The sequence below is a fragment of the Podarcis muralis genome, chromosome 4, assembly GCF_964188315.1.
Source record: "Podarcis muralis chromosome 4, rPodMur119.hap1.1, whole genome shotgun sequence".
Classification (NCBI taxonomy): domain Eukaryota; kingdom Metazoa; phylum Chordata; class Lepidosauria; order Squamata; family Lacertidae; genus Podarcis; species Podarcis muralis.
The window spans coordinates 67,011,558-67,036,391 of record NC_135658.1 but is presented as its reverse complement, the minus strand read 5'-3'; the positions used below and the strand labels follow the sequence as shown (position 1 = coordinate 67,036,391).

The following is a 24,834-nucleotide window of genomic DNA, read 5'->3' as shown; positions in this document are numbered from 1 at the left end:
GGTTACACACTCCACTAACCCAGAAATACTGCTTCAGGTTAAGAACTTTGCTTCAGGATAAGAACAGAAATCGGGCTCCGGCGGCGCGGCGGCAGCAGGAGCCCCATTAGCTAAAGTGGCGCTTCAGGTTAAGAACAGTTTCAGGTTAAGAACAGACATCCGGAACAAATTAAGTACTTAACCCAAGGTACCACTGTATCTGATATGGTCCTTCCTGGTAAAAGGGTTCGGCTCTCATGGTGCTTTATTCCTCTTCAAAGCACAACTTATCTCACATCCTTCCAAAGGACACACTCGGTGTTCTCACCTAAAGAGAGCTACACACCTAAAAGAAATGAGGAAAACAAGGTGGAGTGACTACAATGCTTTTATGTAGGAGGTTGGAGCAGAGACTTGTGCAACCAGTTCTGCTCCCATTGCGGCCAGCCTTAAAAAACCAGGACACAAAATCAAAGCAGATGGGTACGTCCATAGGTGTCATGTGTCAGTAGCCACAGTGGCCAATCTGATGCCTATGGGAAGCTTGTGAGAACTTTCCACAGGGACCTGGTTGGCCATCATGAGAACAAAACTAGATGGGTCTTCGGTCTGGTCTAGCAGGGTTTGTCTTATGTTCTTAAGGAGCGGGCATGATTCATACAGTCCCATTTTCCCAGGTCCAGCATTCCAGGATGGGACTGGGGGGGGGGGTGTCATTTGCCAGTTACAGGGCTTCAGACTCTGTCTAAAATGCCTGCTACTAACAGACTGGCCTGCCCTTCATTCATTGCCCTGAGGACACAAGTGAGGACAACAGAGAGGCTGTCAACTGGCAAACTGCCTTCCTGGTAGCACTTGCTCCAATGTTTACCTTGTGGCATGGTAATGGGGGTTCCAGGGCATCAGGCCCTCAGATGACCTGGTTGGCGCAGGCCAGCTATGAAAGCAACCGACCGAAGGGCCCTCCAAAGAAGCAATGGGGCCTGGCTTTCCCTGAGGAGTTCTGTCAACCCAGATGTTCACATGTCCTCCAACATTTCTCTGATGAAAATAAAAATATCCTATACAATAACAACAACTCGCCCATCTGATTGGGCTGCCCTAGCCATTCTGGGAGGCTTCCAACATATATAAAAAGAGAATAAAACATAAAATATTAAACATATCCCCTATACAGGACTGTCTTCAGACGTCTTCTAAAGGTGGTATCTCCCTGGCTCAGGGGTCACTTAACCCTCCAACATTTCTCCAATCAAATTAGGGATGTCCTAAGAGAAAACAGGACATTCCAGGATCAAATCAGAAATCGGAATGGCTTCTGTAAATCTGGGACTGTCCCTAGAAAATAGAGACACTTGGGGAGTCTGCGTTCATGCACCGTGGTGGATTTTGAACAAAGCCAGCTTGTTTCTAATGTTGCATGCACTGGGTGCATTGCTTGAATGATAGAGCAAAGCAGTTCAGGTAATTCAGTTCAGGCTGCTATCCCACTTAAGTAAGTGCCACTAAACAAAGCGAGACTTATTTCTGAGAAGACGTGCACAAAATTGCATTGTTACCCTTCTACTTTGGGAGGAGTTTTCTCTCTGTATACTAAAATGAGCCTTCATGAGCCTTCACTTCATCTGGCATTTTCCCACTAAGACTTCTGAACTCTGAGAAGTCCATTTGCTGTTCTTTTCAGCAGAAAAGCTAACATTATCACTTCTGAAGGGATTTTGTTTGAGCGCAATGTTCCTGGACGAGTGGAGTGAGCCCGGATGAAAGGCAGTAAGAGAGTGCCATCTTGTGCTTAGATTGGGAAATGTAGTTTAGGAAATAGAGGTGGTTTGGTGAGAGAGAGATCAGCTGTAAATGTTTAATATATGTAATAAAACTCAAGAGAGGCACGCATCTTAACTAACATTGTGCAGTCTACTGGAGACAGGGCTGCCAATTCTGTTCACTCATGTTTCCAGCCGGATAGCTCAGTTAAATGCAGACTTTCTGAGTTTTCCAAGCATTGCCCAAATATTGTAGGTTCATTAGGCGTTTGCCAAGGAATAAGAACATGGGATAGATGCCATCAATACAATGGAATAGTGTGGCCACTTGTATTTGCATAAAATTTACCCTTACTAATATATAGGTAGATATGCAAACTGAGAAATATTTAATTAAGCAGAAATACAATACCTCTCAGTGAGGGAGGTTATGACAGGAGATATGTCTGCTGTCTAAATGCTATCTTCAAGGCATTGGATGGAATAAGTGTCTAATAAATGTGAATAACAACAACATGACTGGGTTACATGCACATGGGGTTGTATATGTCTGGGCCTTGTGTGACAAATTTATTCTCTATACGTATCAGGGTGATGTGCTCAGACTTAACTCCAGTCTCTCCTTATGCACAGACAATGCACCAACAAGCTGCGCTTGTGAACCAGCTCTCAGAATTTCTAAAACTAATGAAAACTGTCCAGACCTTCCCAACTGTAATTTTTGAAAAGCCAGTTCTCCATAAGAATACATAACATCTGCAGTCTAATCTGCTCCAATATCTGCAGCTTTTGTTGTTGGTATCAATCAAAACAAAACACTTCAGAAAGCAGGTATTCACCATGTTTGCATGGGGGTTAGCAGAACTTAAGCTTTCAAAGATAATTTTATATGGAATACTCATTTTATTGTTGTAATGCATACTGTTCAGAACCGAAGAGTTGACATTTGGTAATGCATTACCCTTTTCTTTTCGTGTTAGGTGAGCTTTGTCGGCAGATAATTCCTGTGCCATTTTCTTTCAGTGTTCACTGGGTTCTTCACCTATGTGCCAGAACAAATTTATCATACCTTCTAAGTCCCAGTTTTTCTAAGCACCATCTAGAAGCCTCCCAAGTAAGAACCAAAGCCTGCTTATGTCAAAATCAATAGCAAAACATCAATTGATTTCTATTTAGAACGATTTGAAGTCATATTGAATATACTGCGAGTGGGGTCGGGCAAGTAGAAAAATGGGGATTTTGTCTTACCATGACCTATTATTTCCTTCTTTGTGGACACAGCTGGTCTGCTTATTGGATTGCTCCTCTTCCTGACCACAGACAGGCCTTATAGAATCATAGAACTGAAGAGTTGGAAGGGACGAGGATCACCTAGTCCAACCCCCTGCAGGAATATTTTGCCCAGTGTGGGTGTCAAACCGGAGACCCAGAGTTTAGGCATCTCTCTGGGAGAGGCGGGCTTCCCATGGACCCAAACGAGGCTTGAGCAGTGCACTCCAACCTATCAGAGAATTTAGCAGTCCCACTGAATGGCACTGGGTCAAAGAAGGCTAATCTAGCCTGGTTAAGAGTTCTGGAGACCTCAAGAGCTTGCCTCCACTTTTCGTGGCGTTTTGGTTGGCCTAACAGAGCTGCGAACCTAATATGGATTTCAGGTGTTGTTTTCCAAATGGGTCAGCGCCTACTTTGTTGAGAAACAGCGAGCCTTGAAATATTCAAAATACCCCTTTTCACATTTTTGTGACTCGTTCATAACAGCACTGCACTTCCCGTGGGGAGAACTTTCCCATTGACAACTTTGCAATCCCACTGACTGAAGAGGATCCAGTCAGTTGATGCTGTGCGCAATTGTTGCTTACCAAATTAATTCCCTTTTATCACTATCCTAGGTAAAGATTGCTCAGTGACATCCTGCACCACACTGGGCAACATCAATTGCAACACCCTTTCACATGGTTTAACTCACCACCCTGACAGTTTGATGCATGTAGCCTAGTCTGGAAGACACAGTGCACCAGCCTGAAAAAAAACACGGTACAAGCAAGAGCTGTTTTCTCAAAATGTCAGAGATAAAAATTACATGAGAAAATAGGTGGCTGGAATTTTCAGGGAACTGGCACCCTGATCCTCAAATGGTGGCCACAATCCAGTTAAGAGTTAGTCATGTACAAGCTCCACTGAAAGCAGAGGTGCGCAGTGCAATCTTATGCATGTTTACTTGGAAGTAAGACCCACTGTGTTTAAGGAGGCTTACTCCCTAGTAGGCTTGTTTAAGACCAGAACTGTGTATTTGTCGCTAGTAATATGCTTTATTGGCTTCAAAAGAACTTAACCATTGTTAACTTTAGCTAGATCAGAACCAATGTATGAAAATAAGCCTGCTCATTTTGGTACATGTACTGCTATGTGTACATTTTCCTTCCAAGTTTCAAAGCAAATTTATCTTTCATTATTGGATTCAAAGAGGGGGCAGTTGACCAATTTCTCTTCGTTTAGAGAGGGAGTGACTAAGACCTTTTCAGGGATGAAGAAGAACCTTTTTCAGCCTGACAGCCAAATGTCCTTGTGCACAACCTTTCCCGGGCCATATGTTGATTGTGGGCATGGCCAGAGGCCAACAGTGGGAGGAGCAACAGGTGAGAATCTTACCTTTGTACAGTAGGTGACATTTGAGCTATGTAAAAATCAGATGTTTACACACACACACCAAATACCTCCATAACAGACAAGCACTACGCCTTATCACAACAAATGATATGCCTGGATAAGAAACAACACTTTAATAACCCATCAGGCAAAACAAAACACTTAAAGATACAACAGAAACCGTTTCAGCTCATCTGGTAGCAGAAGTTCACTCATTCTCTGTCGCTGTTTGCATCTCAAGGACTTCCGTATGCAAAGGCGGCACAACTGCATCAAGGAGAAGGGCCCTGGAGGGGGGAAGAGGCCAAAGAAACAAGCAAGGTATTATTGACTTCATAACACTTTCCCACAAAACACCGTCTGCAGCTGCATCACAAGGTCAGCTTTTCTGAGACTCGAAGCAGCTGCACTGAAACAAAACAGCTTTGAGTTCTCTGCTCTCACAGTGCACCTGAAACCTTCAAGAAATTCTTGTGTTTCACTTTTTCCAAATTGAGATATATTGTTCAAGGTCAAAAGCAAATTACTGCATAAGAGAAATATGGGCTGAAACAAAGACAAACAAAGCAACTGACTGTATTACGAAGGCTACTGCTAAATGGGCAATGGAATAATATAAAAATAGATTTGATTGTCTGTAATCTTTGGGTCTATAATCTTGGGGGGGAAATTTGCAGCAACCAATTATTGCCATACGGCTTTAAGATGAAAGTGAAATAGCAATCTTCTGGAATAACATTGATTTTAGTTAAGTGGGCCATTCTACTTTCTCCAGCCCCAAATGGTGATAGTAGTGAGATTTCATCCTTGACCATTATCTGTGGGAAAGAGTTAAATACTGCCTTTACCTCAATGAATTTGCAATCCTTTTCTCCCCTTGCTGAAACTGCAGGGCAGGGTGGAGGGAGAGAGAAAAATAGATACAAAGGAGAAGGTCAGAGTGATAGCGCTGATTTCTAGACAGGATAGATTGTCTATAGAACAGGAAGTTGCTAGTGCAAGTTCTACACAGCTCAAAACCATCTAGGAAGGCAAGTGAATAACTGAACAACAGATCTCCTGGGGAAAATACACAGGAAGTTAATTGGGTTAAAAGAGTAAGATTTTCTGAACTTTTTTTGGGGGGGGAAACAACCTCAAAGCTGAACAGAGGGGGAAATGGGAGGATTATCTTTTGATCACGATATCATGCAGAGCAGATGCTCAGTGTGGAAGCAGCTTTTGTCAGCAAAAAACCCTAAATTTATCCCCTCAGCTACATTAGTGGTTGCAGAGGTCTCCCCTCTGATATAAAGTCAAAAATTGAATTCGAAGGGGGGGGGAGTTATCTCTCTCGGCCCTGACACCCCTCATAGAGTAACATGCACAAACCGTGTCACAATGGATTTCAAGCAGGGAGCAAAACATTACGCAAGAGTAGAAGCAGAATACAGATCTCTAGGTCGCTCAAGTAAATGAACAGCAGGCAGAAAAGGGGAAACTTTCCTCTGCGGCCATGATCCAGTGCTAACAGGGGAAATTGCCTTTCCAGCATCAAAAACTACATAGAGTCTAATATCTGAATATGGGCACAGTATACAGATTTCCCAATGATTTTTTTTAAAAAAAACCCACCATCAAAATACTTATTTATGTACAGCCCAGTGCCGGATTTACGTATAAGCTAAACAAGCTATAGCTTAGGGCCCCACTCTCTTGGGGGCCCCAAGAAAATTTAAAGGAAAAAAACCTGAATGTACATTTCCAAAATATATGGCAATGTGTTTGCATTATTAAGTTTGTTATGAATAAAAAATCATTTTAAATTAGACTTAACAATTATTTCACTATTAATATACCTCTTCTTAATTCTATTTCACTATTAATATACGTCTTCTTAATTGTATTTCAGTTCAACAATGACTTTGATAAAATACATATTTTGTCATGTGCAAATGGCTTTAGATACCTATTAGGTCTATAAATTACCATATAGCACATATTCAACACAAAAAACAGCGACAATTCATTGTTGACAAAGGACAGCTGGACATATAAAGGGCCCCATTACCTTCAGTAGCTTAGGGCTTCATCAAACCTAAATCCAGCCCTGGTACAGCCCATTTCAAATGTTCAAAATGCTTAGTATATATTATATCACTAATTCTAGATGGAATGTCATATTATCCAATAACCGGTTTCTTATTGTGCCAGTCTGTGATAACCCAGAGGAAAGCCAACTCTATCCAAGATCATACGTGGAAAACAACGATGCTCGTTTGTTTGTTTGAATGAATGATGTGTGTTGCAACAGAAATGTTAGAGCTGCCACACTGAAGTCAAACATATCATTATGATTTAACAGAGCTGAGCACAGTCATTCATATCCACTATTTAGCTCTCATTAGCAGCTATGTTATTTATCTGCCAACTGCAAGATGAACGTCGTATTTTCTTACAAAACATGGTAATTAAATATGGCAACAGAGCTTTTAAAAGCCTTTCCTCAGTGAGATTCAATCTTGAGGCCTTCAAAACATTTCACAATAGTATAATAACTATACATAGATAGCAAGAGTTAGGCTATATACATATTTCATCTTTTATTTATCCCTTGAAATGATTCCACACAGATGCAACTATGTTGGCAGGAATAATCTACTGTAGTACATCAGGCCTATACAGCAAACCTTCTAAGGCTTCATATATGACATCTACACTAGCGTTATAAAAAAACACCAACCCACCATCATTTATATCAGGCATAGGCAAACTCGGTCCTCCAGATGTTTTGGGACTACAACTCCCATCATCCCTAGCTAACAGGACCAGTGGTCAGGAATTATGGGAGTTGTAGTCCCAAAACATCTGGAGGGCCAAGTTTGCCTATGCCTGATTTATATCATACAATGCATATCCCCTAGTGTCTGTATATAACATTTTGATCTAAGTGAATATGTGTGTCTAAGTGTGTAGACGTAGATAAAGAGTCAGACTGAGCTTACAGTCTCCTATCCTGGAAAACATAACAAGCAGGATCAATGTGAATTAGTTTTATGCTCATCAGGAAATATGCAAAAGGAAATATTAATTTTGTGTGATAAGGAGGGTCCCCAAATTTGCTTACAGATCTGAAACAATACAGTCCCACTGGTCTGTTTTTCTTTTATACTATCTGCTGTATTCTTTCAGTGCAACAAATAGTATCTAATAATAATAATAATAATAATAATAATAATGAACCACATATGCACAAGAAAATTGAGTCTATTTTGATGGGTATAAATTTGCTGAAAAGAAGTGTATAGCAGAAGGGAACCTGCTATCAAAGCATTCACATGTTATTGTCACACCAGATGATGCATATTGGCAGTACATCCTACAAGACTTTTTTTCCTTCTTGGAGCACTTTCCCACCCAACTTATTTCTGTTTCATACCAAGAAATATGGGCGTGGATACTTGTCTCTGAACAAAAATTGCAAAGAGTAACTAGGATAAAAACCAAGGTTTTGGAGTTACAAGAACACACAGTTCTACTTTCTTCTGAGACCTGGATCCTACAAAGATGTCCTTGAATGTGTAGCAATCGGCATGTGTACTCCCTATCATAACTTCAGGGTCACATTGTGGCATCAGTTGTTGTAACCAAGTCGAGTTATCTGCAAGGTTTTTTTATTATTATTTAGCTCAGATTAACAAGTATAATTAACAATGTGGTATGAGGAGAGAGAGAGAGAGAGAGAGAGAGAGAGAGAGAGAGAGAGAGAGAGAGAGAGTCCTTTTCAAAGCTTGATTCAGCACCCTTAAATACTTTGAATTTGAATGAAACCAAGATTAAGAGGCACCTTCTCTCTGCAGCAATGTCTGCACTAGCGTCTTGTTTGGAGGAACCAGGTCTGCTGGCTTTTTGCCCTCGGCATTCACAGCCCTGATGTCTGCTCCAAACTCAATAAGTAAATGCACTAAGTTAGCATTGGAGGTCTGAGCAGCCACGTGGAGAGGGGAATTCAGTCCTTTCCCAGTATTTGCACTCGCTCCTGGGGGGAGAAAAGGAAAGGAAAAAGTTAAAACTAGCAAAAGCTGCAGTTCCCCATATTCTTTATTACCTCTGGTCAGTTTAAGGATCATTTAAGGCTCACACAATCTCCTCCTATATATGCACATTAGTTGCTGGGGTTTTTTTAGTTTAAATTTCAACTGGCTTCAAGCCTGTTCACAGACTGAGGCTTGCAGCCAAAGCAACGTGGAAAATGAACGCGCATGAAAGGATTCGGGGATGTTCACAAAGACAGATTGATGCCTTTGCACAGTACAGGTCCCAGTGTTCTTGACAATTAACCTAACAAGCAAATATTTCAACCCACGTAGGTTGTCTCAGGCAGGTGTTTGAGTTGGCAGGAGAACACAGAGCAAAACTGCAGAAAGCTGCAAGGCAAAGTTCACTTCTGTCTGCGCAAAATTTGTTACAGTTTAGCCAAACTGAGGTACTCACTCTGGTTTCATTAGGTGCGAATCTCTCAGTTCGGCAACTCAAACGTCCGGCGCGGCTTTCGCTTGAGTTCAAGAAGCTCTTGCAACCAATCAGAAGCCGTGCCTCGGTTGCCGAATATTTCAGAAGTCAAACGGTCTTCCAGAATGGATTACGTTCGACAACCAAGGTTTGACTGTATCTGTTATTCTACTTACAGATAGGTAGCCGTGTTGGTCTGCCATAGTCAAAACAAAAAAAATTCCTTCCAGTAGCACCTTAAAGACCAACTAAGTTAGTTCTTGGTATGAGCTTTCGTGTGCATGCACACTTCTTCTGATACACTGAAACAGAAGTTGCCAGATCCTTCTGTTATTCTACTGTGAGACAGGAACCTGTGCACTCCCCACCACCACAAGGGGACAGACAGACAGACAGACAGACACACACACACACACACACACAGAGAGAGAGAGAGAGAGAGAGAGAGAGAGAGAGAGAGGGATGCTAGACTAGAACTTCCATTATTCCGGATCACTGGCCATGCTGGTTGGGGCTGATAGGATTTGGAGTTCAGCAGGCTTCTCACCCCTGCTATAAGGGTATGGTATGTTCCTAGTGGCCTTAAGTAAATTTGCAATTTTAATGCAATCAGCGCAAGGAGAAGAATACCCTCTGTACTCCTGATCTGAGGAGAGACTGTGGCTCAGTAGGCTTCTCATGGAAAAGGTCCCAGATTCGGTCCCCAGCATCTCCTCATCGGGTTGGGAGGCATCTGACTGAAACCCCGACCACTGCCCATCTATACTGAGACAAATAGAGCTAGATAGACAAAAGATCTGGTTCATATAAGGGAGCTTCCTGTATTGCTATGATGGGGTGGACAGGTTCAAGAAGGGGCGTTGGTGGTTTTGTGTTTACATCGGCCACGGCCCCCTCTGAGTAAGGAGAACCTTGTTGTGGTGGATCTAACTTGTTAAAATATGAGCTTATTTATTTCAGTGGCTGCTGTCCAAAGAGATACCCTGGGATCTGTTAACACCTTAAAAATTCTGCAGGCAAAATTCTTGCATCACTGTTATTTCCCTTTTGGGGGTGGGGATTCATTCTTCCCTTGCTGTTTTTGGAATTCCCTCCCTCTACTTGGGTTTTCTAAAAACTATTATATACCTGTATACCTGAAGGAGCAACTCCACCTTCATCATCCAACCCAGATACTGAGAAGTCCAGGCAGAGGACCTTCTTGATAGTGGAATTCACCCTGCCCTCCCATCAGATGTCAAGCAGATAAACTAATAAACAACTATTTAACTTTTAGAAGACACCTGAAGGCAGCCCTGTTCAGGGAAGTTTTTAGTGGTTGATGTTTTATTGTGTTTTTAGTATTTTGTTGGGAGCTGCCCAGTCAGATGGGCAGCATATTATTATTATTATTAATTATTATTATTATTATTACAGATCTCCTCAGGCTGGCTCATAACCTTTCTTTTGTGCGTGGATGATGTCATTTTGGCTTCATAAGGATCCATCTTTGAAGAGAGAGTTTGCTCTTGGCTTACAAATCAAGGGTAGCCAACATGGTGCTCTCCAGATGTTTTAAACTACAATTCCCATCAGCCCCAGCCAGTGTGGCCAAAGGTCATGGATAACTGGAGCTGTAGTCCACCATGTTGCCTACCCCTGATGCAGGATATAACATTTTAAAAATTACCTGACTCAAGTAATTTTTTGACGCAGTCCTCTTGCTGGCTCTCACAAGCGACGTAGAGTGGAGTACCAAGATGCTTTATGTTGTGATCAATATTGACTCCGTGGGATACAAGGGCTTCCACACATTTGGTATAACCTTAAAGGATTACAGGCAGTTTATAAGTCGTATCAAAACCAACCTGATGACTAAAACATTGTAGCCCTGATAGAAATCAACAAGGCTTTTCAAAAATTTTCCAGTTTCATCCACTCTCTTTGTCTCTAACAATAAGGTTTCTTTTTCTGCCAAATTTTAATGAACCTATTTGGTGGGATTGATGGTTGCTGCTTCTGCACAATGAAATTCAAACAAACATTGTTTCCCGCATTATCTTATTTCCTAACCACCCCAAGAAAACAGGGCTAGCCCTCTTAGAAAGCCAGTGTGGTAGAAGTTGTGCTCAGTGATAACACTAAACCATGGTTTATCATTATGGTAATAAGGCTCCTCTCTTCCAGGACTTGCACCCTCCCCTTCCTCCTTTGGTGCATCTGTGAGGTAGTGATTGGAATCACTTTCTGTTTCAGATTAACTGCAGTTAGGCGTGTCATTCAAACCCAGCACTGTGGTTGATGCTGGTTAATGAAAACAAACTGGCTGCATAAACCATGGTTTGATTAAACATACATACACATCACAGGTGGTTTTGAGTTTATATGCAACCCATGCATTTAAATGAAACAATGGATGCAAAGATTGTGTTGGCATAAAGGCACATCTGATAGATAGATAGATAGATAAATTTATTGTCATTGTCCGTATATACACAGTATACACAACAACGAAAATCAAACACCCACCCCAAGACCGGGTTCACATACACATTTGCACGTATCTCCAACACTCTCATCCTATTCAGACATAATCTATAAAAACATAACATAATCCAGAATATAACATAACCTATTAAAAGCATAACATAACCTAAAACCTATCTCATTCCTTCCTACTCCCTGCTTGCTATTCCTTGCAGCTGGCCCTGAGATCAGGGCTTTCCTATAAGCAGTCTCATCGTTCTCACTAATGAGCCCCACCACTGTTGTATCATCCGCAAATCTGCTGACATTTACCTCGCTTAGCAGCTTCGTGGATAGGTGATGCCAGATCGCACACGGCATGGGGGCTGGCTCCATGCTGCAGTAACAGGTTCAAGCAGTCTACACTGCCACTGACACAAGCATTGAACAAAGGGGTGTTCCAGTCAATGGTAGCCATGTTCACCTGAAAGGAAAAGAGCCAGCAATGTAGATGTTGCCTAAAGCAGTGGAACAAGCATTGGGAAAACAGCCATGTAAATGAATATTTACTAACCACCCCACCATAAGTCATTTTGTTGGCATTAAGCGTGACATTTTCATCAGCCAGAAATAAGCATATGCCACCTAGCTTTCAATTTGAGACCTTCTTGCTGTTTTCAGTGCTAAGACACAGTCCTAAGAATGTTTGGAGCATTATCAGAATGTGGTTTGCTCACACCCTGTTCCCATCCAGCCAAGATCAGGGGCAATGACTTTCAGAGAGATTCCAGCCCCTGGCCTTGTTTTCTATAAACAAATTACTGCAATCAGTCAGCAGCAACCTTGCACATAGCATATGCAATTCTAGAATATTTATTCTATTCTTAATAGATTGTCCTGGCGGTGATTGGGAAGGATTTTTTCCCAACCACAGATTGGTCAGCGACAATGAGAAAGTAGTGCCGAGGGTGTGTGTGTGTCATCATTGGCATGGCTCACTTTCTTGAGCTATCAGGGCATCTTATTTCTGCATGCACCCAAATCCCGGACATCTTCAAGTTACTCACATTGGCCCCGTGTTTTAACAAGACACTGGCACAGGCAGAATGTCCCCCTAAGCAAGCTTCGTGGAGAGGAGACACACAATCTGCTGTCACAAGATTCACACTACTTCCCTGGTTTAAAATAAAAAGAAAGGATAATTAGAGGCTGATCCCTGCATGAATCTGAAATGTTTTATGTTGCCAGCAGTGCAAGTCTATTCACTAATACTCAGAAGCAAGTCCCATTAATTTAAATTAAATGAGGTAAGTGTTGTGTACAGCATCACAGTCCTAAGCACTGGAGCACCCTTGGTCTCAGAGACGGTAGCGATTGTTGTTTCAGTTGCGTAAGTCCCACTGACATGAGGAATGATTGGTTCACTCAAGGGTTATTCTTGATATGCAAACTTACTTCAACAATGATGCATCTGCAGAATGCAGATGTGTTGCTTCGCTATCTGTCTATTCCCAGTTTCCTTAGAAATTGTAGGGACCTTTTCGCTAATCCACCATTATTAAAAGACTGAAAATGAAAACATAGGAACGTAGGACACTGCCTCAGACCATTGGTCCATTTAGTTCAGAATTCCAGACACTGACTGGTAGCTAGTGATGGACAAATCTGTCAGCTTGTTCTCTCATTTTATCCATTTTTCAAATCTTAAATTCAGTGCTCGACATTTCTGCAGCAATGTGGGATTTTTTAATTCTCACAAAAAACCATCAGCATTTTCATGCAAATTTATCCTAATAAACACATTTTTACATACAGTGTCGGCTAATATACATTTCTGTAAGCAATTTCCTCCTAACAGGATACCTTTTATAAATATAGAATTGAACACTTTCATCTAATACATTCATATTCACATTCTTTGGTTGGAGAACTACATTGCAAAGTTCAGAGACTCTGCACAGCTGTTGTTAATATACTACTGCATTAGTCAGCAGTGCCATTCCCCACACCCATGTTCCTTTTGCAATGCCTATTTACAAGTAAATTCCACTCAGGAAGGTTCATCCTGATGCTAATGACAAGCCTCCTGTTTGCAGTTTCAGCTTGTTGATCTGGGCTCTGATCTAAATAGCCTTTGTAAATTTCCGCAATGTCCGTTTCTTTTCCAGAGTGGTGGGGGTGATACCCTCTCACTGTTTTCTCTTTTCTTTTTCAAACGGTAAAATGGCATTAAGTTTCAACATTTAAAAATGAGAAAAAGGAAGTGAGAAGAAATCAGTAAGTAAGGCTACCATCCTAACTTGACAGCAAATCCCATGGCACTCAATAAGACTGATTTCTGACATGGTTAGAATTGCACCGTAAAACTCTGCCCCACACCCTGCTACAATCCTGGAAAGCGAAACAAACACCGGGGGAATTAGATAGGGTCTATTGCAGGCTTATTAACTACTCGCCCCTAGGCCTGGATCAAAAGCAATAAAAAGTTCATCAATAAAATGGACCGAACTTGCAAAGACAGAGTGTTCAGTTTAAAGGCACTGGAGCCCCGAAATACCATAATAGCATTTCACCTGCTCACCCTGGACAAGCTGATGCTGCAACTGCATCTTATTGCAAAATAATCACTATAAATTGAGGGTAGAAAAACTTGGGGGGCTTACCCACAAAATACTAGACTGCAACAGTTAATAACAACATGGGTGCCTATTAAAAAAGTGAGTGGACACAGAAAGAAGTGCTCATATGGAAGCATCCCTGTTCACAGAATTGGAAGTGACCTCAAAGGCCATGTAGCCCACCTCCCTGCCAATGCAGCAAACAACTGTCACAGCATCCCTGGTAGATGGCCTTCAGGCCTCCACTAAAAAAAACCTCTGAACAAAGGAGGATCCACCGCCTTCCAAGGCAGTCTGTTCCAGTACCAGCTAGTGGGGCAGAGTGTCACTCACCTGGCTTCCCAAAACAGGTTGCTACCGATAATCAAGGGTGTGCTGAGGTGGCAGAGAGGTCAGCATGGTTGCAGGAGGAGAAGTGTTGGACTGGCTCTGCTGCTGCATCTGCACCACGCCAGCGTCACCACGGCCTCACCTGCTCTGTTATCGGCAGTGACCTCCACATGGGAAGTCGAGTGAGCAATGCTGCTCCGCCTCACCAGCTGCTACTGGTCTGGTCCATTCAACGATATCCTTCAATACAACTTTCTTAATGGGATTCATGTGTAGCATTCCTCTTAAGCTATATATAATTCTTTTTTTCAGCCCGCTTGTTCAACATTAACATGTAGCTTCCAGAAAGCTCCCGTTGTTGTTCGTGGACTTATGCAAAAGTGAGATGGATAATCACCATTCTTCCTACAAAGAACAACTGAAAGGATCTCTTCCCTTTCCAACTCTCAACTCTTACCTCAACTCTTGGGGTGCTTTTGTTTTGTTTTGTTTTGTTTTGTTTTTTTAATAGCTCACAAGACTACCATTTTCTGAAAATGTTACATTTTAGTCCTTCAGGTCAACACGTATGTCAAACCTTTGCTACCTTACTGCATAAAATGGAGCGTGCCTTCAACAAGAGGCTTAATGAGCAAGGCAAACTCAGTGTTTATCTCCCTAATGGTGCAGTACCTGATGGATGAGTTTCTTCAGAGCAAGCAGCCGCCCATGAATGGAAGCATCATGCAAAGGAGACCAGTCAGAAACAAAATCTGCATTAAGAGGGGAAACAAGGTTTAAGAATCAGAATGTGATTAAATGAGGTTATCTACTCTTGGTTTGGGGAAAGTAGCTCAGTAAATCCGGCACTGTCTAAAAGGATTCTTAAAGGTTAAGCGATATCCATGTGTTTAAATGTGATTACTTCATCCCTGCTTCAGTAAGCAAAAGCAATTGTGTTTTATTACCCGACCTGTCAACCTGATCTCAAGGCAATGAACTTCGAGGGAAGACCAAACTGTTGCATGCTAGAGAAACAGATAAAAAGTCAGTATCATAGCACATCCATTGGCATGTCTTTTCTTTTCTTTTCCTCTTCAATGATGATGCTTGGCTAGTATCCATATATATACTACCTTGATATACTCTCCTTGTTTGCATTACCTAGTAGGCAGAACGACAGATTATGCCAGGTGTGCCTGCCTATACTGTTTTTACTCCCCTTCCTCTGTTATTTCTCTTGGGTCAGATTTTAGCTGGTAAACTCCACAGAATAAGGACAGCATGCACTTTAATTGTTTAATAACAACAGTAGCAGCAACTGCTACATTCTGGAATGATTTAGAGACTGCTATACCATTCAGAATGTCATCATGAGAGAAGGTCCAGCTGCTGGCAATGTATGGTTTTCTGCTCAATTTGATAATAAAGATGCTGCAGTATCTATCTGTGAGAGGAGACTCCTTCTTCCATGTTTTGTCACAGATCATTAACCAAACTGCTAAACAAACATAAATCCTCAATAATGGCTCACTGGAAACACAGCTCAGCAAAGCAGTGAAACCTGAAAAGGTATCAAAATACCCTCCCAATAACTTGTTCCTTAACTATTTTTTACTCCTTTCCATTTTTTTATCTCATCCATGCCCTCATACTTTTCTTTCAGTTCTGCTCATTCTCATTGACAAGAACTCTTCCAGGCCAATCACATTTATGCTTATATCATTGCAACAACCTCTGAGGTTAGACTGAGGCAAAGTGTCCTGGTTCACATACAATATTAAGCCATGGCTTGTTTACCCTAACTGTGGTTTGTTTGAATGTCCAAACCCATCCCAGTAAAATAATAACAGTTTGTTTTCCGCCAAAAAAACCCCATAACTGTTTGTTGACTTATGAACTCTGCCTTGTTTTTACTATGGTTTGGTGTCACATCTGAACCCAACAGCCTTGCTGAACCATGGTGAGTCTGTTCTCCTCACCCCTGACACTTGTAAAGCTAAAACGGCACAAGGCAAGAGTAGTTGGAAAACAAGCCAAAATTTGGAGAAAAGAAGGCATGGCTTGCTTGTTCACTTGCTTGTGACATGACTCATGGTTTGTTGAACAAAGTATGGCTTAGAATTATGTGTGAACACAGCCAGTGACTGGTTTAAAGTAATCAGTGATGTTCATGGGGAATCTGAACCAAAATCCCAGCATTCCAAGAGTAAAGTTGCAATTCTCTACACACTTACCTGGGAGTAAACTCTATTGGACATGCATAGGGTTGCGCTGTAGCACTCTACACATTTGAACTACACCAATTCATTGTGATGTATCTTAATCTGTGACACATTAGTGAGGGGAGTTTAGATGAATTGATCTACTGCTCCATACCTAAATCTTAATTTCCAGCTTTTAGCCACAGACATGAAAAACATCAAATGAATATGTTATTTTTAAAATTATGAATGGTTTAACATTAGAATAAGGGACCCGGGTGGCGCTGTGGGTTAAACCACAGAGCCTAGGACTTGCCGATCAGAAGGTTGCGGTCCGAATCCCCGCGACAGGGTGAGCTCCCGTTGCTCAGTCCCTGCTCCTGCCAACCTAGCAGTTCAAAAGCACCCCAAAAAGTGCAAGTAGATAAATAGGTACCGCTCCGGCAGGAAGGTAAACGGCGTTTCCATGCGCTGCTCTGGTTCGCCAGAAGCGGCTTAGTCATGCTGGCCACATGAGCTGGAAGCTGTACGCCAGCTTCCTCGGCCAATAAAGCGAGATGAGCGCCGCAACCCCAGAGTCGGCCACGATTGGACCTAATGGTCAGGGGTCCCTTTACCTTTAACATTAGAATATAATACCTACAGGATGATCCACTGACGTAGTCCTTAGGGTATATATCTAGCCACCTGGGTGGTATTACCTGGTGCCAGTTACCAGAGGACTATGTTATTACATGCTATGGGTGTCGGACTTGATGGCGGTCTATTTTCATGCATTGCGTCCAGGCCACCATCCTCTGCCCTATCCTCAAAGAGAAGTAGGTTGCCTCTAATGAGGATATAGCTCACCTGTTGCATTACCTATACAATGGAGATGATAAATCAACAGTGCTGCACAACTGATCAGAATCAGGAGAGCATAAAGACTGTCCTTGGAGTCCAACTGTTCAAAGGTTTCAATAACGTTTGCCTATGTAATAATGACAACCATGAGACCACAGTGGAAACACTAGCTCAGACAAATTCATTGAAACAAAACTTTTATTTTCTAAATGGGAGCTGAACTTGCTTAATTTGGGGGACACTTCTCCCTATTTTGCTGCTGTCACTTGCAAATCATAATTGAATAAGTTGATTAAATTTTGTAAGCCCTGGGCACCTCTTCTTAAGTAGCTACGTCAGCAGTTTGTTTTTAACATCCTGAAAAATAATATGTTATCCTAAACTCAGCATCAATGTCTCTTATCCATGTAAAAATCACCACCTCCCCCATCAGATCAACAGGGAAACTAAGAAGGAAATGCAAACAGAATTACTTGTCTGCTGTGAATGATTTTCCAAGGTTACAGCCAGCTATGATCCAATCTGTATCTGCAGAACATCATGTAATAGAACCCTCGTGAGACTGTACCCAAGGAAGACCGTAGCTAAGTGGTAGATCACATCATGCCTTGCAAGGTCCCAAATTCAATGTCAGCTAAATGGGCAAGTGCCAAGTTATGGGACAGGCCTCTTCCAGGCACTCAGAAAACATCCTGCTAGTTAGAGTAGACTGTGACCCTCCAGGTATCATTGGACTCCAGCTCCCATCAGCCCCAGCCAGCAGAGTCAATGGCCAGGGATGATGGAAGCTGTAGTTCAGCAACATCTGGAAGGCTACAGGTTCCTCACCCCTGGAGTACCGAGTTCTATGGACCAATGGTCCCACTCAGTATGAGGAGGCGTCACATTTTCCATTTCAGAATGCAGGGTGGGATTAAATGTTTCCCTATGCCATAAACTTCCTGCATAAAGAAAGCTTCTATATCAGAGAGAAAGCCTGGCCATAACTCTTCTCTTTCATGTGCTAGTTTTTCATGGACAAGGATGGCTTGTTTTTAGAGTGGGGAGCATTCAGGCTTGTAATTCTCCACCTGCAGGAGAAGGCTGCAATGTATGATTTTCTGAATTCGTTGATCAAATATGTGAAATGAATATACTGGGTGGAGTTGAATGTTGCATGAATGTTCCATCGATGCACTGCTGCCTGCCAGACAGAATGATCTTGTCCTCACCACCCCCACATGCTGCTCTGACCCTCCCACGCCATTTTATGATTCCCTCTAGGATTTCTGGTGCAACTGTGGAAAACATGATTGCCGCTGCAATTTGTACACCAATCCTCCATAAACATAACAGGCAGTGTGGTACAGCAGCCAAACTGTTTGCGTTAAGATGTGAGATAGCCAGGTTCCAATCCTCTTTCAGGGAAGCTCCCCCATTACATTTGCTCCAGGAAAACACCCTGGTTACACTGGACTGCCCTGCAAGAAATGCATGTACTGTAGATGCCACAAAGCATTGTGTATGTGCATCCAGGAATTCTCATTTCCCATACACGTGCATGTGGTTGTTTAAAGAGACATGTACATGCCTAGCCACAATTTGCATATTTGCTGCGTGAAATGCTGATGTTAACACCAGTGTTTCCTGCACTGATTGTAATGCACAGCACTGCCCTCAGCCATGAAATTCCTTAGTTGGCATTTGGCAAAGTACCCAGTCTTCTCATCCTGTTCTACCTGACATGACTATTCTGAGATTAAAAAAAAATAAAACTGAGCTTGTAGACAGGGTACAAATGTAATAAATAAAAGTTATATCTAAATTAAGTCTCAGAGAACAGGCTTAAAATAATGACAGATGAATTAAAAGGGGGGAAATGTATATTGCTATGGGACTTGGAAATTAAATAAGCAATGTGGATCTCGTTCCTCCACTAAACTGAATATTGAGGGTAACAGAAGTAGGCCCCTATCTACACTATATATTTGAAGCAGGATCATACTGCTTGATACAGCCACGGCTTCCCTCAAAGAATCCTGCAAAGTTTAATTTGTTAAGTGTGCTGAGAGTTGTTAGGAGACCCCAAATCCCATCATAGATCCACAATTCTCAGATTGGCTTAACAGTCAATTCCTGGTCCCGGAAAACTCTGGGAATTGTAGTTCTGCTAGGGAAATGGGGGTGGTCTCATAACAACTCTCTTAACAAACTATAGTTCCCAGGATTCTTCGGGGGAGGCCACTACAGTGGTACCTTGGTTGTCGAACGTCATGCGTTCCAGGAGTCCGTTCAACTACCAGAACAGTTTGAAAACCACGGCGCGGCTTCCGATTGGCTGCAGGAGCTTCCTGCACTCAATCTGAAGCTGCGGAAGCCGTGTCGGACATTCAGCTTCCAAAAAACGTTCACAAACAGGAACACTCACTTCTGGGTTTGCGGCGTTTGGGACCCGATTTGTTTGGGAGCCAAGCCGTTTGACAACCAAGGTACCACTGTACTTGCTTTAAATCTATAGTGCAGGTGGGCCCTACTCTATGTGCACATAGTGTCACTTCTGTTTACCAAGATGGGTTTGGGGCACAGGTGGAAGGGTTGGTGAAGCCAGGTTTGCAGAGTCACTCTGGTAGAACAAATCCCGCAACACCTCCCGTATACACCTATAGAGTCTCACTTCTATCTACCCTAGCGTCACGTTGTCCCAGTAAGTAGTAGCAGCAACAACACTTGACATGGCACTGCCCCACCACGTCAGCTACTCCTGACAGTTACAATATTATAATATATATATCTTCATAAAAGTAGATCTGGTAAAACAGGAATGTTTGTAAAGCGAATGTCTATATGTATCTTCATCCCGCATACTTCTAATCTTAAATACGCTCTCATTCATTGTGGCAGCATGTTCAGCTCACATGCTGTATCATTAAATCAGTTTCTAAATCAACAACAAGAGCAAGTATCGATTCATCTAACTGCGAAAGAACTCTTCTTTATCACAAATGCCAAATGTTCTATATTTTTAAAAAAACGCTGGTGAAAGCGGTTTGCCAGTTATCTTAACTTATTGTATGCTTGCTCACATCTAGTGGCAATGATTCAAAACAAGTCATAAGTTAGACTGATAACACCTTAACTTTTCCATTCATCTAGGCTTTTTAACTACCTCCCATATGCTTTTAAAATTACATAGATCACTCTGTTATTTTAAGCACTGTGGTGCTTTTCACACTTACATTTGCTTTTTGCTGCATTTTATTGTTTTTTATTTGCATTGCTAAACTATTCTGAAAGGTGGTATAGAAATGTTCTAAAGACATAATTCTATACATTAACTCTCATTGTGCAGCTATGATCCTTCCACCTCCACTTTGAAACAATCTCTTCCCTTCCCTTTTGTAAAAACAGCATTATTACTTACCTCCCATCAGTAGGTTAGGTAGGTATGTTGGATGAGGCTGGCTTTCTGATCTCTGGGATATGCCAGCGTTCGCATTTGCCCCTTCCACATCCATTGCGACACTGGACAGTCTGGCTACTGTGATTTCACTTCACAGCTGAGAAGAGTTCAAATTCCATCTCGCCTGTTAAAAAAATATCCCAAGTTCTATGAGTCATTTATTAAGCAGTGTGTGTGCAAGTGAAGAACATTTTGCAGAAGACCAAGGCTTCAGTGCTAGCATCAAGTTTACAGGAACCCAAATACCTGGGCACTCCAGCTTAACAGAACACCTCTTCATTGACTGGGTTAAAAAGTACATGAAGATTTCGGGCACAGAGAACAAAGTGAGGGATGTGGCTGATGTCATATCCTTTCCAGGACCATGTCCAATCAGCGAGTTTGCCTTCTGTTTTTATAAGAAAGGAACTTCTCAGTTGCCAAAAAAACAAGACAGAAAGAGCCAGTTTTACTAGCTCAGCAAACTGTGCCTTCAGGGGATTTATAACAGAGAAAGAGAGAAAGAGAAGGGGGGGGGGTTAGCGCTGTCTGCAATGCCTTTATCACAAGGCACAAATTAATTTGTTTTTAGACATACCATCACAAACATTCAAAAAAAGCATGACTACACGCAGAAATGGCAAGCTGAATCCTTTCTGCACAGAAGTTTTTGCACCACATACCACAAGAATATTAAAACCACATGTTTGGAGAGCTGTTTCCAACTGCTCCTTTATACTCCCTATGGCATGAAAAAGCACAGTGTTAGGCAGAGCTTCTTTATTTCATTTTAATATCTTGACCACAGATGAACTCGAGACGACACATGATGAAGGGTAAACAAAGCAAAACCCCATTCAAACCAACACACCAGTTAGAATAACTGTTCTATTCACCCCCACCCCCACCCCATCTATCCGTTTCTGTTTAGGGACTTAATATTACACTTGGTAGTTTGCTTTTTTTTTTTTTACCTGAATAGAAACTTATTAACTTAGTGGCCCTTCAAGGAAAAATGGCTGGCAACTCCCCAACTATAATTAAATGAAAACAGAGAGGAGCAACGACCACTCATGAGCCTCTCTAAGGCTCACTGAGCAAGGGGAAAAGGAGGAGACTGGCATATTATAAGACAGTGGTGACTGCAATGTATGAGGATCCTGTGTTCTTCTTTTGGCAGTTTGTTATTATTATTACTACTATTATTAAAGTACAGATAAAACCACTTACCCTATGTGGGCAGTGGCGATTCAGATTGGGGTTGGCGGAGAGCTGGGGTGGGTGGGGTGAGGATCACCTGTGGGGCCGGCTGATGTCAGTAATAGCCACGGCTGGACAAGGGGGGGGGGGATTACCCGCCAAACTTCTAATTTCAAATGGGCCAATCAGTACCCTAGTAGGGCGGGCAGTGAAATAAGTTGTGGTTTGTTTCCTCGTTTGTGGAATGGTTCCTAGTGTGTTGAAGAAACCATGATAATAAAAAAACAGGGCTTTGTGTTGTGGATAAATAATGAGACAATTAAAAGGTAGAATTCAAGGAAAAAAAATAGTTATCTAAACACACTGTAGCATCATCAGTTAATTTAAACGTAAGGTAAAAAGGTAAAGGACCCCTGGATGGTTAAGTCCAGTCAAAGGCGACTATGGTGTGTGGCGCTCATCTCGCTTTCAGGCCAAGGGAGTCGGTGTTTGTCCACAAACAGCTTTCTGGGTCATGTGGCCAGCATGACCAAACCGCTACTGGCTCAATGGGACACCGTGACGGAAGCCAGAGCACACAGAAACGCCGTTTACCTTTGCGCCACAGCGGTACCTATTTATCTACTTGCACTGGTGTGTTTTCAAACTGCTAGGTTGGCAGGAGCTGGGGCGGAGCAACGGAAGCTCACTACGGTATATCGTGGAGATTCGAACCACCTACTTTCCGATCAGCAAGCCCTAGAGGCTCTGTGGTTTAGACCACATGCCACCCACGTCCCTTAATTTAATTAAATTGTAAAGTACATTAAATGATGTATACAAATAAAAGTATTTATCCCCAACCCGCAACTCTGAAATATTTAAGAATATATTTCCCGTTCAAGCTTCCACACACTTGGAAGGGCTTCAGAAATCATGACTCAGTGCTCTTCTCATTTAGGAACTAAGCACAGCCTATCACAACAGCTCTTTTCAGAAAATGTGAACGGACTGAGTAGCACAGGTAGCTCATGCCATTATTCCATTTGTTGGAATAGCTCTTAGCCTCCAGAGTAAAACATCAGCCTTAATCCTACACATTGATATGTCTGACAGTCTGGTCTTTGACCGCGTTTCACATAACTGACAGTAAACTTAAAATGGGAGAAGGGGCTATACATCAGGATTGAGTGATGAGAATTGGCAGAGCAATGTAGGAACAGTTGCATTATGTCTGCTTTCATTATGCTCAAGGTAAAGCTATCCAGTCTTTTCAACAGTCCCTGTTTTTTACTATAAAAAACGGCAAATCAAAGGCAGCTGCAATTTTCACAATTCAGGTTTTGCTTCTGAACATCATACCTTCTGATTCTGATGTGCAGGTGTAAAGTGCCAGCGCTTATGTATGCAAAATGGACCACGCATACACAAGATGAAACTATCAACCGCCTGGTGGAGCCCTTAAGTTTGTAGAAATAGAAAATATCTGGGGAGGGAACCCTGAAAAGGAGGGGAGTCAAAAGACAGCCTAATGAGCCTGCTCAGTTGTCATGGAATGCAAACCAGATGTCAGAATGGTGGCAAAATGGATGAGGAGGGTAATGGAGTATCCTGGGTACAGGCATGGCTGACTGACTGGAATAATGAACAGGAGCATTCCACACTACAGTGGTACTTTGGGTTACATACGCTTCAGGTTACACACTCCGCTAACCCAGAAATAGTGCTTCAGGTTAAGAACTTTGCTTCAGGATAAGAACAGAAATTGGGCTCCGGCAGCGCGGCAGCAGCAGGAGGCCCCATTAGCTAAAGTGGCGCTTCAGGTTAAGAACAGTTTCAGGTTAAGTACGGACCTCTGGAACGAATTAAGTACTTAACCCGAGGTACCACTGTACACTATTCTGTTGCAGGTCCCAATTGTACTCCTAAAATACCAGTCTTTAGCTTCACGGTGTGTATGTATATATAATACATACATAATACACACACACACACCACACTCACTATGGCAGGAAGTCCTTGCCCCAACAACCTACAGTTTTCCAGTTGAAGGATCTAAAACATGTGTGTCGGTTCTGGCCACATAATTGGGCAATGTGATGGTTTCTTTTAGTGTCACTCCCCACATTCAACAGAGCATATATGTGTCAGGGGAAGGTTTGCAATTGCGATCCCCTTCCTCCTTCCATTTCTACTTAGTGTACTTGCACAGAACATGTGAAGAGGATTACAGGCATGTGGAGGGAGGGGCCTTTATAGTGCAGGGACCCCAAAGCAACACATTGACCCAAACCAGCAGATCGTCATTTGGTGACAACGTGGGACAGAGTCTTCTCAGGGACAGCACCCACACCAGACAATTCATGAGGCAGACAATGATATATTCTAAACTCCTCTTAAACACCAACGGTTGCTCCAAGCTTCCACTGATTCAGATTCTTGTGACTTTTCTATTCTCTGTTTTGTACACGACTCCGTTTTATTTGAGCCGTATCATTTTGTTTCAATCTTGTGTTTAGGAAGTTTCACCAAACGCCCTTGTTTTAACATAAACCATTTAAAGCACCATTTGTAAATAAATATACACACAGGAACTCAAATGGGATTTAGTGAGGGATGCCACCCAGTGTCAAGGTGGTGGCACCCCCTAAATAAAAATTAAGAGCACCCAAGTGTAAACACGTCCCAGCATTTTGGACCAAGCTCAGCATAAGGTGCTTACTCATTCGTAGAAAGGGTGCCAGGAAACAGCTTCAACCTGAAATTCAGTTCTTGACCAAACAGCCTTTACTATGGACCATAAACCAATGAATAAATTAGTCATAGTCCGGGGGGGGGCAACTTCCTTTCAGGTTGATATTACATAATAAAGTAACACGGGCAGAAACCCCACTTTTGAAAAAGCAAGGTCATGACAAGATAACAGACTAATGGAATAG

The 24,834-nt window shown here is 42.2% G+C and overlaps 1 protein-coding gene across 7 annotated transcripts; it reads right to left on the bottom strand.

The window, feature by feature from the left end:
* Positions 1-254: 254 nt before the first annotated feature.
* ASB9 (ankyrin repeat and SOCS box containing 9) lies at positions 255-24,021 on the bottom strand. 7 transcript variants are annotated; one of them, XR_013392634.1, is made up of 9 exons: positions 20,984-21,103; positions 20,699-20,861; positions 14,945-15,024; positions 12,392-12,499; positions 11,658-11,808; positions 10,549-10,683; positions 9,510-9,639; positions 8,215-8,406; positions 4,508-4,675 (listed from the first exon to the last, which is right to left on the bottom strand). XR_013392634.1 is itself a non-coding variant. In XM_028727642.2 (9 exons), exons 2-9 carry the CDS (start codon positions 20,790-20,792, stop codon positions 4,661-4,663), a joined length of 813 nt encoding a protein of 270 aa, XP_028583475.2. In that variant the 5' UTR covers positions 20,793-20,861; positions 20,984-21,102; the 3' UTR covers positions 4,508-4,660. The 7 variants fall into 7 exon arrangements, 5 of the variants coding, with proteins under 5 accessions (XP_077783622.1, XP_028583475.2, XP_028583472.2 ...); XM_028727642.2 differs by lacking the exon at positions 9,510-9,639 and adding an exon at positions 5,237-5,274 and having other exon boundaries at positions 20,984-21,102; XR_013392635.1 differs by lacking the exon at positions 4,508-4,675 and adding an exon at positions 5,237-5,274.
* Between the last annotated feature and the right edge of the window lie 813 nt (positions 24,022-24,834).